This window comes from Carassius auratus, chromosome 10 (assembly GCF_003368295.1).
Source record: "Carassius auratus strain Wakin chromosome 10, ASM336829v1, whole genome shotgun sequence".
Lineage (NCBI taxonomy): Eukaryota > Metazoa > Chordata > Actinopteri > Cypriniformes > Cyprinidae > Carassius > Carassius auratus.
The window spans coordinates 20,394,092-20,412,004 of record NC_039252.1 but is presented as its reverse complement, the minus strand read 5'-3'; the positions used below and the strand labels follow the sequence as shown (position 1 = coordinate 20,412,004).

Genomic DNA, 17,913 nt, shown 5'->3' with positions numbered 1-17,913 from the left:
GTCACGTTGAATCAATGAAAGCAGTTAAATCTTCTGTTTATTCAGCTACCACTAGGGATTTCCTGGATTTCTTCTGCGGTATATTTGGAGTTTCCGCGCGGGAGATTTACTACTGATCACAGAACCGTGCTTCACTGACAGATGCGTATGACAATCGCAGCTTTTGCCTAATCATGATTGTGATTTAATTTCAATTTATCGTGCAGCCCTAGTCTGAGAGCTCTCAGATTTAATCAAAAATATCTAAACTTGTATTCTGAAGATCTTATGGGTTTGGAATGACATGAGGTTGAGTAGCTAATTAATAACAAGTTTCATTTTGGGTGAGCTATCCCTTTAACTATGTACCTCAGTGACACAAAATGTTGATAGATCATGCACTGTTACTTGTTGGGTCGAGAGAGACAAAAGGCGGCAAATGACAAGTGGAAAATGTTTACAGACCTTCACGTCATCTAGCAGTGCTTGTGGATCCTCGATGCCCTCTGGAACGCATTTCTTTGTCTCCGGAAGGGATTCCAGCTTCTCCACCAAGGCCTTGAGTCCATTTAGCTCGAACTCTGTCAAGTGGGTCCATTTGCTGGAATGTTCCATTCCAGGTGAGCCAGACGGAGTCTTGGGACACTCTGAAGGCAGGGACTTGAAGCTGTCTTCAGAATCATCGGCCGGGGATTTGAAGGTCTGACAGGGAGGGACAGTGGAGGAGGGCTGGGACGTCCCCTCTGTCCTCTCTAACCGCGTCTCGCACGAGTCCTCCTCCATGTCCACCCGAGGAGCAGAGACGAGACTCTCAGTAACAAGCTTGGGTTCAACTAAATAAAATCAGAAGACAAAACAAGCTACTCACCAAATCCATAATCACCTAAATCAAATTTACATGAAGACCAGAAGACAGAACAAGTCTAGGAATCATCTTGAGAAATGTTGGTATAGTGAAATAAGGAAACTATCATGTACTTTCTAAGATTGCAAATGCAAAGAAGGGTAGACTGGCTCACTACTTAAGGAGTTCAGTAAGAGTGATTAAAATGGATATTCATAAACTCGATCCAATACAAAATTGTGGATCATTTCTGCAGCTTACATCTAAGAAAGGCCACACTCAAAATTGAAAGTCTATCTCTGCAGACTGATTATTCAGTCCCGTTCTTGCTAAAATTAAGTTATATTTCTTCCCACTCCCACCCTCAACTTTTAAGTTTTGTCCTACTCCCATGCACAACATCTCACAGTCGTAAGAGATCTATATCGATTTTTAGTCCCATTTCAGTTTAATTCTTTTTCACTCCGGTGTCACATTCTATTTTTTTCCAATTTCCACACACCTGACCTCATACTGACCTTACCTTAAAAAAATAAAAAATAAAAAAATATGGCGGCAAAGTCGTGGCCTAATGGTTAGAGAGTCGGACTCCCAATCGAAAGGTTGTGAGTTCGAGTCCCGGGCCGGCAGGAATTGTGTGTGGGGTGAGTGCATGTACAGTTCCCTCTCCACCTTCAATACCACGACTTAGGTGCCCTTGAGCAAGGAACCAAACCCCCAACTGCTCCCCGGGCGCCACAGCATAAATGGCTGCCCACTGCTCCGGGTGTGTGTTCACAGTGTGTGTGTGTTCACTGCTCTGTGTGTGTGCACTTCGGATGGGTTAAATGCAGAAAACAAATTCTGAGTATGGGTCACCATACTTGGCTGAATGTCACGTCACTTTCACTTTCACTTTTACTTTCCTTACAGCTGTCACAGGAGTCAAGAGGAAGGTACTTTCTCTTGCTATCTAACCCTGTGCCTGTAAATTGTAAATGTTTTGCTGTGCAATAGACTAATAACATTCTATACCTTAAAATGTCAAATACATTTAAGTAAATTTTATTTTATTTTTAGAAATCCCACAAGTCATTTCTTTCTCCTGCTTCCCACAAATAAATCAGTATCTTCTCTCATACACAACCACTTGGCAATTCAAAACTTGTTGCAGGACTTGTCATGCCTGGCTAGGACAGAAACTGCTATTAGGTTGGATCTAATTAAAAGGCATTCACTCCGACAGTGACTCATTTGCTTAATCTTGTTGCATTGCCATTACTTGAAAATGACTTCTGGTGGTGTTTGTCATTGCAAATTGCTGTCAGTTTAGCCAACTCACCAGCGTGAGCGCCGAACTCCAGGCTGAGGTGCGAACGTCTGGTCAAGCAGTTCACGTACCTCTCCAACACATACCAGCACATCTCATAGAAGAAAGGGTAGCGGAATTTGGAGTGCACCTGAAACAGTTCATATTTATTTAACCTCTACTAGAGCTTCATGATTTTTTGAGGGGGTGAAAATCACTTTGTGAATTTTCTGATTAAATACAATTTATTTTTATTTTATTTAATCCAGATTTGGTTTGTAGGGCTTCACAATTTGGCCCAACATTTTATGATGATATATCAATATAGAAATAATAAAAATTATTATTATTATTTATATTAATTCGTTTTTTGTAGTAGTAGTAATAATAGATTGATTTTATAAATTTCTATTATAATAATTGTTACCATCATTATCATCATCATTAGTATAAAATTAAAGTAAAATATTACTACTCAAATTACTTACTCAAATTAATATATGATGAAAAAGCACATTATAAATTAGCATCAACCTAGATGTACAATTTTTCAAATTCATTGTTAGTTTGTGATACCCAATGCATTAACTAATGTTAAGAAATTTTAAATTATTATACAGTTTTACCCCAACCCTACATATAAAACTAATATTACTGGCTTCATAATAGATGGCTCTTGCAGTATATGAGAAAATGACAACATGACTAAAATGCTTCTCATGCACATAACTTTCCATTCCGGCTCCTCTCCAGGGAGGAAACTCACATTCTCAGAGTTGTGGAGGGCTTGTGCTCTCATTCCCTCATACCTCCTTCAGCCAGAGCTAAATTTAGAGCACTGCAATAATGCAGCCCCTGGAACAACACAGCCAGTGCCACGATCTGTCTTCTTCTCTGCCTGCTCTGTCTAGCAAATATAAAAATAGCCCGGCCCACTGGCTCTGAGCCCTGCAGAGACATTGAAGTCTCCAGGAGGTTCTGCTAGCAGAAAGCGAGTGACTGTAACTGGTTTATCACTTTGAAATGTCACACAACACATCAAAGCTGTCCAGTGCTGTCACTAAAACAGCCTTTTAACGGTCAGCAGCTGAGCCAGTCAGAATTATTCATATTCTGCTTTTCCTTTTATATTTTCAGCTTTTATTTAAGCTTTAAGTTTTAGGAATTTTGCTGTGTGCTTTTGTAATTTTGATTACATTAGGTTTAATATTTCTATATAGCTTTATTTATTTATTTTTTAAATTCTGTTTCACTCATTTTAGTAATTTTACATATTTCAGATAGTTGTCAGGCATTTTATAAGGTTTTTTAAGTTTAGTTTTTTATTTATTTTAATTACTTTTTTTTTTCAATTACCAAAAATATATATTTTTTATTTATATTTTTAATAGTTTGTTTTAGTTAACAATATCAACACTGATATTACAAACACATTGCAGCAAAATTAATTGAAAAAGTAGTCTGATTATATTTTTTAACATTTTTAATATACCATTTTTGAATACTATTATTGTCGTGTAATTTGGAATTAGTAACGGACTACAATTTGTGAGTAATCAACCCAAAATGGTTTACAATATACTCCAAAATATTATAAATGAAATTGATTAGAACTCCCTTCTAAAAAGACAAATCCTTTAACACTGACTGAATAATCGTCCAACAGTCGTTTTTTTACTTTTTTTATAAATGCTTTACCTTTGTTCTGTTCTCAATTTCGTAGACAGTGAGCTGCATGGGAATGTTGAAACTGTGTAAAATATTTCCGCCAAACACCAAGGTATCTTCTGGAGTGTAGACCGCATGGATCCAACCTACACATGGAAGAACAAAAATATGAATGCTCAATTTCAGGAACAAAAATGTTGTAGAAGGGCTTAAACATTTTCTACTCTCAAATGTCTTCTCTTCTCCGTTCTTCAACTTATGTACATCATTTTTGAATCCGAACGCAAATAAAAATGACATTACAGAGCTTTTTTAGAATAATTACTTAAATTTCAGTCTGTTCCTCACACAAAGCTATGGCTTGGAATACAATACAAATGACATAGGGATGGCTTTTATTGCTTTTTTGGACTTTTTCGAGCTTGACGAACCTGATCAATGACCAAAAACTGTTGTTGTATTGAAAAGAGCTTCACAAAGATTCTTCAGAATTTCAGAATCTTTCAGAAAACAGCATGAGGGTTTGGAACAACATGAAGACTAGTAAACAGTAACAGAAATTCAATTTACAGCCATTGGATTCAAGGGGCACATTTCATCAGTTCATGCATTCCCTGGGAATTGAACCTATGACCTTGGCATTGCCACTGCCATCCTCTTCAGTTTTTTCCCCCTGAATTCACCTGAAGGGATGAAGAATGTATAGCCCTGTTTCAGCTCTACTCGCTGGCAGCCGTCTGAACGGTCACCCAGGAAGATATCACTCTGTTTGCCTGACAGCACCCAGTCCTCATACAGAGACAGATTGTGTGGGCTTGGAGGAATCAGCCAGAAGACCTGGAGAACATATTAGAGAGAGAGAGCAGTGCAGGTGTGATTCTAAACTGGGATATGATTTTTCTTCTTTGAACTTAATAATTCACACACATGTCAGCATTAATCCTTAAAGTGCAAGTTATTTATCTAGAAGAACTGCACGCATCCCGTGTAAGAACATTCTAACCGGATCTACGTCTCCAAGTTTATGTCTATGGCAATTCATGCAGGTATGTGTTCCACCACAGCGGTGATGACACGAACAGACTACAATAGTCCAAAAATAAGCACTTATTATAAATGTACCGTAGTGATTTGGGATAAAACAAAAAAGGCGGTTTGGTAGATTAATTTATGATGTACATGCTCATTATATACATTTTGAAAAGTTTGAACACAGAAAAAGTGACAGTGTTGCTTTAACATGAAAACAAAGAAATAATGACAAACTTATGAAGATTTCCAGGTGACATTCTTGTAAATAAAAAATATATAATACAGAACTGTATTAAATAATAAAAAATACTACGAAAGACTATGTATAGAAATTGTAATATTTATAAATTAATTATATTTATATAAGCAGGCATTGTTTTTTTTTTTTTTTTTTTTTTTTTTTCATTTTTATATAAACTAGGAAATAATTTGAAAGTTTAAGATTTAAAAAAATAAAAATAAAGATAATGCTTTATTTCTACTCTGCAACTGAAATTTCTTAGGAAATTTTAAATTGTTACTAATAATATTTGCTTCGAAACAAATGAGGGTAAAACTTTATAATAACCATCCTTAGTTAACCTTAGTTAATGTGCATTACCTAAAAATAAGCAATACATTTGTAAAAGTATTTATGATTATTTGTTAATGTTAGTTAATAAAAATACACCCGTTCATTGTTAGTAATACAGTAAGACTAGTATTAATATCTGTGTCTCTTCAAATGGCAACTTATGCATCAACAACCTCACAAACAGACAATTTATAAAAGACATCATGACAAAAACTGAAAAAAATAAAACATTACAAAAACCACAACAAAACCCAGGTATTAACAGTACACCATTTCTAAATACATTAAAATTAAATATTTAAAATTAATGGTACACCTTTATCTCTAGGTTTCAAATAAGTGTTTTGAAGGAGTGGATGCCGAGTTGCCATATCCTTCATACTGATATTAATTATATTATTACATGATTTCTTGTTTGACTATTAATCAAGTTATAGCAAGAGTGAAATGTGTAACCTTATGTGTGCTGTATTTATTTTCCTCAAGAGTAATGTCCACATATTATGTGTGTGTATCCAACCGTAATGATAAGACACTCGCCAGTGCTAGAAAGCCTTGAATTTTAGATAAGTTCTCTATGTATTTGTGTTAGTATCTTTCTGTACAGGGAGAAGCTCAGACAGTCCCAGGACAAACGATCAACTGCCAGTGTCCAGCGTATCAGATATACGTCTTTGGAGACTTTTATCTAGGTTTTGGAACCAATCAGAATTTTGTTGACTTATGTATTGACGCAATTAGTATCCTCTGTCAGGGTATAACTGTGGTTGATTATGAGTTGTACGGGGGCGGCCTGCGAACTCCTTCGAGAGTGTTGAAGCTGACTTCTGCTGATGAAATTGCAAACTATTTTCTTCAAGTAAAATTATTATTATTAATTGAACTCATCTCTGACTCCTGGTCTTCATTGCGACATATCTGGTCCTTGGGTTTTAACTGTAAATTCCCCTACAGTTTACAATCAAAACTGAATTTAAAAAACAAAAGATCTAGAAGCTCAGTTGGGCACTGCGGGGAGAAGTTCAAATTCTGGATACAAAATGTGAGAAGTATCATATAAAATGGTCAAGGACTACCTAAGAACATTTCACACACACACACACACACACACACAGACAAACACACACACAGAGCAGACAACCCCAACTGCACAGACCCTGTAATCTTCAGGATTGTTCACGTTCATTAAATAATATTGATTTAAAAAAATGTATTGCTACATGTAGCAATTAACATGAACTATGATTAATTAATGCTTAAGAAGAATATGAGGACATTTATTATGTTACCAAAGTATGTTATATTAAATTGTAAAATCATTTCATTAATGGTCTCAGACATTTGGACCCCACTGTATGTCGTATGACTAAAAATCTGAGTTACTACGCTGATGAAACCGGTTCAGTTCTCTGGTGAGAGCAGGAGGATTACATCACAGGGATAAACTTCTACAACTCTTCCTTTGGTCACACGTGTCACTCTCGTCTTTCTTGCACTCGGCAGCACTCTTGTTTGACCTTTCAGAGCGGATATTATTTGATACCCTCCAGCAATCACACACACACACACACACATATACATGCAGCTTTTCTGCTGACGCGGCATCCCCAGCGGCGATGCAACAATACAAACAGAGAAGATATTCATTTACAGGGCCTCTAGACACCTGATCTTCACAGATCATTAGCAAAGCCAGTCCTGCAGAAAATCATTACTGCTTTCAAAGTAATAGCATAAACAAACCACTACCCCAAATATAGACAATAATAATAGTAAAAGCACTACTAACTATCAACACCTACCTTTCTTCCTTTGAAGACATGGTACCACACTGATGTGCCGCCGAAGTCGATGTGGAAGTCAGTGAAACAGCCTTTTACACTCATCAGACAGTATCTACAGAAAGAGAGGAACAGGGAAAGCACGAGGATGATTCTCAACATCTGCGTAAATAGAGAAGAACGATAAATCCCCAATGCGGTTTCTAAGTCCTGACAAAAAAAAGACTGTATTTGCAACCGGGAGGAACCACACCATAGGAATGTTCAACTCCCAACTCAAAATGAATATTTCCTTCAAAACCATATAGAGTGGAATTTCCCCTTCTCAATCAACAGCCTCATCAAAGCTCAGCACAATATTATGACTCCGAAAAAATAGTTTGGCTATTATTTTGGGAAATTAATCAAAGCTAATTTCTCTCTCGGAGCATAGAGAACGATAGTCAAGGATGTGGGTTTGTTTCAGATAAAGCCTTCTCAGCAGTAGAACAGGGATGGAAGCTATTTGCGGCTCATGGATTTGTCATCCGCAGCATTTAGCAAGGAGCGAAATTAATCTAACCCCAAACTGCCTCAGTGTCTGGTTAAAATCTGCCCCACTGAGCCGGGAGAAGAAGAAAGCGAAGAAATCGGTTAGCTCTAATGAGCAAAAGGCACCGCTCACCCCAGGGCATCGTGAACTAAAAAATGTCTAGGCATCAATTTAGGCTCGAACCCAGATGGTTGAGCGCCTGAGAAATGAGACTTCTAAATTTAGGGTCACCAAAGTATGGATTCCACGACGTTTAGACATGCAACTGACAGGTTAATTATTACCAGATGGTCAGCATGTGATATCTTTGCCCCTCAGACTGTGCCCGCTGACGTTCGGGCAGTGTAAATGTCAGATGATGTCACTGGAGATGACATCATATGTTACAGCATCAACAAACATTGAGCACTTTGGATCCAGATGTTTTCAATAATACAAACAAGGCAAGAGCACTCACCGACTGCAGGCTGCAGAAGGTAACACTAGGTTAATACTTTGCAACCTGAATCCTCAGAGGTTACAACCTATAACTGGAGCTCTTAGATGAAAGGTTATGAATAAATAATCACTGACTTCATAGTATCCCCATAAAGGACTAATAATGCAGTCTGAGCGTTGCTTAAAAGACTGTTTTCACTAAGATCATTTTCAATTATTCATAAAATTTTATAAAAACAAATTTAACATTGAAATATTTTTCTTGTGTTGTTTTTATATGAAAATAACCCCATGTGAAACAAATTAATAGAATTTTAATATTAATAAAAACTTTTTAAAATAATATCATTAAAATGTACTGAAACAAATTTAACACATTAAAAGATATTGTAATATTAATAAAAATGCTTTAATGTAATTAAAATGTATTAAAAACAAATTTAAGATTATGACATTTTATTTCAAAAGATAATTATAACTTTAATATAAAAATGACCCATTAATAGAACTTTAATATTAATTAAAAAATATATTTAAATATTAATAAAATAAAAACAAAATGACCATGAATAAGATTTTTAAGTTTTATTTGAAAATATTTTATAATATTAAAGTTGACAGTAAACAAATATAATATTATACATTACATTTAAATAATATTTAAAATCTGACTCTTTATTTATGGTTGTTCACATCTCCTCTTATTTTTGTTCAGAATTGCATTTTCATGCTGCTTGAACAGCAGTCTTTATTTTATAACCATATGTGCATAATCACACCAAAGCAGAAAGAAATGCCATCAATAATTCTGTTATATGAACACAGCGATCTCAAAACTAAACTAAAACGGTCACCGATGCAGACGTGTCATGCATCCCACAGAGCAGTCAGTAAGGGGAAGACAAAAACAAAACTAGAACCTTGATGTGCACAAATTAACATTTCTGACTACACATGCAACCCTCATTAACATTTATTAAACCAGACCTAACCATACGTGGAATGAGCACAAATTATTGGTCAACCTTTTAAAAAAGTAGCAAAGAAAGTTGAGCAAACTATACCAAACCTCAAAAGAATTATTTACATTATTGCAAATAGTTTGCAATGAAATAAAACACACATACCCAATAGATGTTCATCCCCATTTGAGGCACTTCACCATTCTGACATCTGCCCATGTGACTCAAACAAACAGAAGCGAACTGACTTTTACCGCTGAGTTCTTGCTTTATAAAAGAGCTCAATGAACACAGAGAGTCAGGAGGAGGGAGTCAAAAGGAAAGTGAGAGAAAGAGAGCGAGAGTGGGCTTTCCTGTGCAGGAAATACTCCTATGCGATCCTCTGATTGGCTGAGGAGGATTCATTGGGACACTGCAGCAGCCCGTGAAGATCCGCCTCTTCTCCGCATTAGAAGTGTGTGCTGCCTAGCAACCTGATGGAGTCACAGCCCGCTGCAGGCCAAAGAAATGCGCAGCATGCGCCGAGGAGCAAAGCAAGGGACTGTGAGAAATGAGCAGACCTCATCTTTGACTAATGCAGGATGTCAGAGAACAGTTTTCAGATTCCGAAAAGCGGATTCTGAAAGCCAAAATACTTCCTGAAGGGAAATCGGAGCAGACAGAAAAACAACAAAACCTTAAATGTGTAATACAACGTAGTGTGGGTAAAATTCCCCTCGCCAAATGCCATTGAAAGAGAGTCACATAAGTTTTCTTCTTCTCTCCAGCTCTTTATTGCTATGTACAGAGCCTAACTTGTCAGAGAATCTGCAGTTTCTCAGGCCACACTCTGGACAAAAAAACTGAAAAACCAATGACCCCTTTTCACATTTTTGGGATCCTCAGAAGCAGTAGTTGTTTTAGTTGGATAAACTTGTATAGTAGTGAACAGAAACTACAATAAAAATAATTTAAGCATTTCCTTTTGTTTTAATACTACAACCCCAATGGCCTCTCTATTACTTCACAAAAGAGGAAAACATTTTGAGAGATTATGTGGGTCAGAAGAGAGACAGAGGTCAAATTTGCCATCCCTCCCTCAGCCTCTAAATTAGAAACTGTAGGATAGTGATTTATATAAAAAATAATAATAATAATCTGCTAGATTTTTTTTTTAAATTGGTAATAACAGTGACAGTGTGTCATCACAGTCTTTAAAAAAGGTCCATTCCTAATTGTTTTCCTAAATGAAATGTTACCTCTGAACTTTGGGATACTTCATCTCAGACATGACGTTCGTGGCTTCGGTTTGTTTCTGTTTAAGATGCAGCGGCCACATATTGTCCACCCAATCCACCAGATCCACCTAAAGACAATCAGAAATATTGTAAATAAAATCAACCCTGCTCTCATCTAACCATTCACACTCACTGACATGCATAATACTCTGAAGTGGTAAGATTTGCCTTAATAGTGTCATTTTAAATCATGTTTAAATGGCAAATGTGCTTTTAGAGAAATCAACTAAACAATCTTACCACAGTGGGTCTCTTGATCAAATTCTCCAGTTTGGTGTGACTGAACTCCAGGCTGATGACGTTGAGCAGCTTGTCACGTTCATCCTCGGGCGTCTCATAGTAGCGGACAAACTGTGCCATGCTCATCTCTGAGCCCTTCTGTGTGCTAACATCCATCACGTCAACAGCCCTCCTGCTGCCTGCACATCCATGCAGAAACACACACTTAATAACTCCAATGTTCTTGCTTTTAAATCCGTTTCTAAAGTAGTGGCTAAAGTGGTAATGGATTGAGGAAGCTAGGAATCTTGTTTCTGCCAAACCAAAAAACTGCAACTTTGTTTCTTTCAACTCGAGGGAAAAAAAGTCAAAAGTTGTGAAATATAAAGTCAGAATATTTCATTTTGGAGTATTGTAAGTTTCCATCTCAAAATTATTTTTTTGTTTTGTTTTTTCTTCTTTCTTCCTTATGTTTTTATTCCATGGCACTCATATGTACCTGATTTTAAATCATTCTGAAAATAAAGTTGTTGTTTTGGTTTTTTTTTAAGGACTCCGATACACAAGCCTTGGCCTTAAGTTGCAGTTGCATGGTTTCATCACTAGAGGACGTAAAGGATGTTATCATACCATTTTTTTTTTTTTCTAAGCAGGTCTTGCTGTGAAGTTATACAACCAAGTTTATACGTTTAGGATCTAACTGGAAACTTTATTTTCAAGAGATTAAAGCCAATAAATATTCCTTAGCTTTTTTGACTAAAGATTAATCACCCTCTTAATACACAGATAATTACAAAGTTATTTACCAGCGACAAATCAATGTACAGGCCATAAATCTGTGAATAAATATGGGGCTCAGATGGTTTATGTTCTTCCTCAACCCTAAAAAGTAGTAAGATTGACTGTGGATATGTATATGACAACATAATTTCACTGCATGTTGCATGTCATTTAACTTGTACGTGACAAATAAAATCTTGAACCTTGAGATCTTGAATCAAATTGATCAGCTAGATAAACAAATGCATATGTACTCTTCAAAATCCCAGCATACAGAACAGACATGGTGCATGCGTTTAGTTTCATAATACGGCTGCAGAACATTGTCCTGTTTGTGCATTATGCAAGGCCTGATTAGATAAAACACAATAAAAGTCCCAGACAATGGAAATGAAAACTAAAGATTAACAAAGTATACAAAGTTATCAAAATATTTTACTGCTTTTGACTGAGTACATTCACCCTTCAATCAAAACAAGTTAGAAATAAATAAAAGTAATAGTGTACTTACCAACCAAACCCTTGATTTCACTTATAGTAAATTCTGGATCTGGCATCCTGTAGTACATTAAACAATTCAGATAAGCGATTCGCAATGTAAAATGTATAGAAATATGTGGAATAAAACCATTTTACTTGCTCTTACATGATTCCCAGTCCATCTTTGGCTTGAAATACGAGCGGAGTTCGCAGTGCCTCTCTTTGAACATATTCATAAGTAAAATCTAGGATGGTATAAAAGTTAAGACTGTTTTAAAAACCAAATCCCTGGATTTTAAAATGAAGAGCATATGAATAACACAAATATTAATTGTAAATAAAGGGGTGTTTCAGATACAGGCTAGCCAGCCTTATTATTCATTATCATGACAACTATGAATCCTTGAGAGCGAATAAATAGTGACAGAATCTTCATTTTTGGGCGAACTATGCTCTAAATATCAACCATTAAATATCAAATTATAAGCACAATTATGAGTACTTATATTTATAACTTATATTTGCAGGTGCAGGTGCCAACAGGAGAACAAAAAACCCCGATATTTAAGAATATAATAAATATTAGTTCCACGAATAAGCAATATACACACACAAAAAGTACCTTTTCCCTCCATAAACTGAACAAATTCACTGTTGTATGAATTGCTCTCAAGTTTGTCCTCCACGCTGAAGCCCCTGATGTTTGTGATTTCCTCCACATCTGACAAGTCCTCGTTCTCATCGTACATCCTTCTGCAGATCGAGCGCTGGACGAAAACAACACATGATGAAGATGAGGATGAAGAAAACCTGCCTCATTCTGTGCTCGGATGCGAGAAATAATGCTGGCCTGGGATGATATATCATTTGAACGAATGTCAGATTCCGTGATTAACATTCAGGCCTTAATCGTCGACCATCTTACAGCTGTTATATAATTAATACATGTCAAAAATCAGCGTGGGAGAGTCAAACTTCCCGATGAATATTAGACACGAGGGACGCGGGCAACAATGCGTGCGGTTTCGCACGAGCGTCTGTATTTGGAGCATCTTGCTCTCTTTGTAATATTATGAAACATGTGTCCTTTCCTGTTTACCATTACGAGCCTATTACATTTAACCTATTAATATGGCGTACGTCGCTCTAATTTTCGTATCGCAGTGATTCGCCCCGATTCAGGCCACTAAACACAATACATATCGATGTGAGACTGAAATGCCCGAATTAAAACGAGTCTTTGAGAGGACAGCTTCAACTACACACCAGTTTGCGTCCGGATTCCGCACACGCCTCCATGTCCGAGCCTCTCGACCTCGTTAATTCCCTCAGCGATTAATCTGGACCATATTTAACGCGTAAAGTTGTGCACACTTTGATTGCCTGTGTAGAAAACTAAGTAGGAACCATTTTTGTGTAGTGCACCGTGACGTCACGCTCAACAGAATCAAAACATTGCAGGAACGTCACGCGGATCGTGTTAATGATGGGTTAAAACAACATCCGATTTTTTTCCGGAGTAATTATCGGAATGGTTGGTGTGTGTTTTTAAACACAGATAAATTGTTTTTTGAGAAGACAGAATTGCTCTTTCTTTCTTCTGTTTGGCACGCGCGCTGCAGCGGCTATGCTCGTGCATATGTGCTTCATCAACAAGACACTCACTTTGCCAGTGCAACAGTAACTAAACATCTTTTAATATTACATCCACACGTTATAGCCTCAGTTACAATAGAAACACTTGCATAATTGGCTCGCTTTAAATCACAATTATTTGGGACATTCTATGAGGTTTATAAAAGATAATATCGTCGTATTTAATATAATTTAGTTATCATAAAGTTGTCCCCAAATTATGTTAACTCTGACTATTTAAAATAATAAATAATAATTCATAATTATTATGATTAGTAGTAGTACTATAATTATTATTATTTACTAATTACTTTAGAAATCTAATATAGAATCAAAAAGCAATATAAGACAAAAAAAATAATGAAAAATGACAACTAAAATAAAATCATATTTTTGTTGAAATAAAAAAGTTTTTATCAAAATTACAATATTTGCTAATATAGCAAGGAGAAACAAAAAATGCTTCCTGTATACAAATACAAATATAAAGGTTATTTTTAAATGAGTTAACTATTAATAATTAAATAATGTTTGTATGAGAAATTTTTAAATATATATTTTTTTATAAAAACTTGCATGTGCATACATATGAAATTACATAAAAAAGAGCCATTTATAAATAATTGTAAAATAATAATACATATTAAAATAAATATGATAATAAATATTATTATTATTGTTAAGAAGTATTCAATGCAAAATATTAATCTACCTCGATTCTGTTATGTTCACTCACCAATAAGATAAATAATTTTTCCAGAAAAGTGGCAAAATGGCTTTATTTGTTCTTAATTTTGAGGCAAATATATCCATCGTTCAGTTTCATGTGTTGTCGCGAAGGATTGTGGGTAATGCCTTCGCGATGCATCCAGTTTCACTTGAGCAAGCCGACCGTCTCTAAAGGCGCAGCGCTGGAGAGTCACCATTAACCCAGCGCAATGCTCCTGCTCCAGCTCCGCTGAATCTCTCGGATACTAGTTTCTCTCAACCTCCGCTCGGATGAACATGAGTCGGAACGAACATTCGCTGCAGGCTCTGTCCTGGAGAAAGCTTTATCTGAGCAGAGCCAAACTCAAAGCTTCCAGTCGCACGTCGGCTCTTTTATCCGGTTTCGCAATGGTGAGTTGTTTTTCGCGTCTGTTTATTTAGTGATGTCTGTGGAAGTTCAATTTAGTAACACTGGGTTGTTAAAGAGAAAGTGCGTTTAATAGTGTTGTGTAAGTTTAATATAAGAATATTTTGGCTTTAAAACGGGCGTGACTCGAGTCTTTGATGCATCTGCAATCACAAACTGACAGCCACAGTTGTTTAGCTCGTGCTAATGCTCAGCTAGATTTTTACTTGGTGATTATGTTTATAAAGAGCATCACGAGAATCTCAATAACTTCTTCAGTCTTCTGCTGCAGTGCACTTTAATTCAGTGCCAAACCTATTCTTACAATGTACAACTTTAAATACAGATTAGAACCTTCTTCAAACCTAAATCCAAGATTTGTTTAATGTTATTATCCTTTCTTTGTTTAAAAATATTTTTTTATGTGCATAAAAGCTTTAAAAAATATTGTAATAAATAAACAAATAATATATATATATATATATATATATATATATATATATATATATATATATATATATATATATATATATATATATATATATATAGCAATATTTAATATATTATATTTATATAATATTAAATATCTAACACAATTTGTTAGAAACACTTACTGTGTTGACAAAATAATACATAAAATGTATTATTTTGTCAACACAGTAAGGGGTTTCTAACAAATTGTTGAAAATTAACTTTATGGAGTAGAGAATCAAACTTAACTCAAAATGAATGCTAGTTTTTTTCATTATAATGACTGATATTACAGTAGAATATTTGCGGGTTTCAAGGACTGTATTTTACCTGTGTTTCCTTTCATTTTACAGGTGGCAATGGTGGAAGTACAGCTGGACACCAATCACGACTATCCCCCAGGACTGCTGATCGCTTTCAGCGCTTGCACCACTGTGTTGGTGGCTGTCCACCTGTTCGCCCTCATGGTGAGCACCTGCATCCTGCCCAACATCGAAGCGGTCAGCAACGTGCACAACCTCAACTCTGTGAAGGAGTCTCCTCACGAGAGAATGCATTGCCATATCGAGCTGGCCTGGGCTTTTTCCACAGTCATTGGAACGCTGCTGTTCCTGGCCGAGGTGGTCCTGCTGTGCTGGGTCAAGTTTTTACCCATTAAGCCGAAGGATCAGAAAAACGGTACTATATCCGCCGGGGTGGCCGCTGCGATCACGTCTACCTCCATCATGGTGCCTTTCGGCTTGGTTTTTATCGTCTTTGCTGTGCATTTTTACCGCTCGCTGGTCAGCCACAAAACCGACAGGCAGTTTCAAGAGTTAGAAGAGTTGGAGGACTTACAGAACGAACTGGACAATCGAGGGGAGGCGTCTAACTTACAGTCTCCCAGTTCCCTTTACCCCTAGTTTTGAGTTTGGGAAAGAGCTTCTGTCAATGTTTTAGATTTGTCAAGTGTTGCAACACATCATATTTTCAACCATAGTATTGATCTATCTGTTGCATGTGTTGCAGTTTTTTGTGTCAAGGATTTGTCCACTGTTTCAGCTAGATTTACTAATAACTGACTTTTATAACTGTGAAAGCATGCACACTGCATGTTTTATGTATTTTTTTTCTGTTCTTATAGGAATAGTTCACCCCAAAATGAACATTTTCTAAAAATGTACTCCTCAAAGGTGTGTTTGAGTTTGTTTGTTTTTCATCTGAACAGATTTGAAGAAATTCAACACTCCATCACTTGCTCATCAACGGATCCTCTGCAGTGAATGGGTACCGTCAGAACGAGAGTCCAAACATCTGATTAAAAACATCACAAACGATCCACAAATAATTCGTTGTTAAGATGTTTTAAACTAAAAATATTACTATAATATGTGTCCTTTCTTTATAATATTGCTTTCTCCAGTGGAAAGTCATCTTATCTGAATCAGGAGATAAATATGCACAGATAGAGGTTTCCACTGGAGGGAGCGTTAGTATGGATTATGGACTTGTATTTTGGCAAGAAGCGACAGTTTAAAGTAATAGGTTTCTTACAAACACAAAGCTTTTACTTCACAAGTTGTTAACTGATGGACTGGTGTGAATTAGCTGTTTAGACACTTATTCTGAAGGCACCCATTCATTGGTGAGCAAATGAAGTAATACTAAATTTCTCTGATCTAAATTTCTAAAACCTGCTCCAAACTCATCTACATCTTGGATGGCCTGAGGTTGAGTACATCTTCAGCAGTTTTTCATTTTTGGTGAACTATTCCTTTAATTCACCACAGGGAAAATCCTCTATTTCAGTCCTGTTACTTACAAAGTTTTAATTTTTACACAAGGCAACCTACGTTCTTACAGACATAAGTTTATATATTGCAAAAAAAAATCTTTTAAACACTGATCAGAGGCTTGTTTGAAGTTATTGCAGTGCAGGGGACACTTTTATGTCCGTTTGACCAAATAATTTTGATGAGTTCTGAATCATGGCTTTGCTATTGAACAGCTGAATCAACCAAAAATCAAAGTCTCATTCAAACTCAAATTTTTTCCCCAAATGAACCCCCTGAATGAGCACATCTTAGAAGAAACTAAGGCACTTTATCAACATGTTTGTCTGACCTTTTTTGGTAGTATTTGAAATGGCTTCCCATTAAAGGAACCTCTGTTCGCTCTGAAGTTGGACACAAGTGCTTTGCGCCGTCACGGCTAAAGAGCTGGCAGGATTGTGCGATTATGCTAGCGAACACATTTCAAACAAAGTGTTTATTAAGCAGAGGACCGTTTAAGCATGTAGTCACATCAGCAGCATTGACAAAAATGACTAAAACAACATGCCAATTTATTAACATGTTCAGTGTTGCCAAATTGAAATACAATTATTTATTTTTCCCCAAAGTATGTGAAACAATATCCAATGTTGTGTGTAAAGTTTGATTCAGAAGCTCTTTTTATTAGTGCACAGCATGTGCTGGAATTTAAAAACTCACAGTTTATACATTTTAATTAAAGTCTTAAATCAAACTTCAACCAAACACCCTTTTGTGCTCTTTTATATAATTCTTGCCAAAATGAGCATTTTGTTAAATACTAGTAGATGCATAATGTGCCACCAGCTTTTTTGTATTGTGTGCTAGTGTTTTTATTGTGAGTGAGGGGTTGATAAAACACATTTCACAACACTAGTCTGCCTTTTTTGTCTTCGGGATATTGTCAAGGTAGATATTCCCTAGCGATGGTATGACTTGGAATTGTGGTTTCTGTTGATTACAGCTCTGCTTTTACGTCCAAAGGTTTGCCTTTGGAGAAATCCACAATGTTTCTGAATCTGCATTAGGTAATAAACCATGCAAATCAA

The 17,913-nt window shown here is 36.1% G+C and overlaps 2 protein-coding genes across 6 annotated transcripts in view; one reads left to right on the top strand and one right to left on the bottom strand.

Moving 5' to 3' along the window:
- LOC113110259 (lysine-specific demethylase 2B-like) overlaps positions 1–17,913 on the bottom strand; it is a 31,297-nt gene that overhangs the window by 11,131 nt on the left and 2,253 nt on the right. For 2 of the 5 annotated variants that reach the window (XM_026274348.1, XM_026274349.1), the window contains 10 exons: positions 12,477–12,621; positions 12,021–12,099; positions 11,886–11,932; positions 10,616–10,794; positions 10,337–10,443; positions 7,188–7,281; positions 4,463–4,616; positions 3,810–3,925; positions 2,145–2,262; positions 445–812 (listed from right to left, as the gene is read on the bottom strand). In XM_026274348.1, coding sequence (XP_026130133.1) covers positions 445–812; positions 2,145–2,262; positions 3,810–3,925; positions 4,463–4,616; positions 7,188–7,281; positions 10,337–10,443; positions 10,616–10,794; positions 11,886–11,932; positions 12,021–12,099; positions 12,477–12,621 — 1,407 coding nt within the window. Of the gene's footprint in view, positions 1–444; positions 813–2,144; positions 2,263–3,809; positions 3,926–4,462; positions 4,617–7,187; positions 7,282–10,336; positions 10,444–10,615; positions 10,795–11,885; positions 11,933–12,020; positions 12,100–12,476; positions 12,622–13,120; positions 13,724–14,225; positions 14,351–15,404; positions 15,528–17,913 lie in introns of those variants that run through there. The other 3 variants (XM_026274352.1, XM_026274351.1, XM_026274350.1) reach the window with 3 other exon arrangements.
- LOC113110262 (calcium release-activated calcium channel protein 1-like) lies at positions 14,353–17,733 on the top strand. Its single transcript, XM_026274353.1, has 2 exons — positions 14,353–14,608; positions 15,428–17,733. Exons 1-2 carry the CDS (start codon positions 14,489–14,491, stop codon positions 15,974–15,976), a joined length of 669 nt encoding a protein of 222 aa, XP_026130138.1. The 5' UTR covers positions 14,353–14,488; the 3' UTR covers positions 15,977–17,733.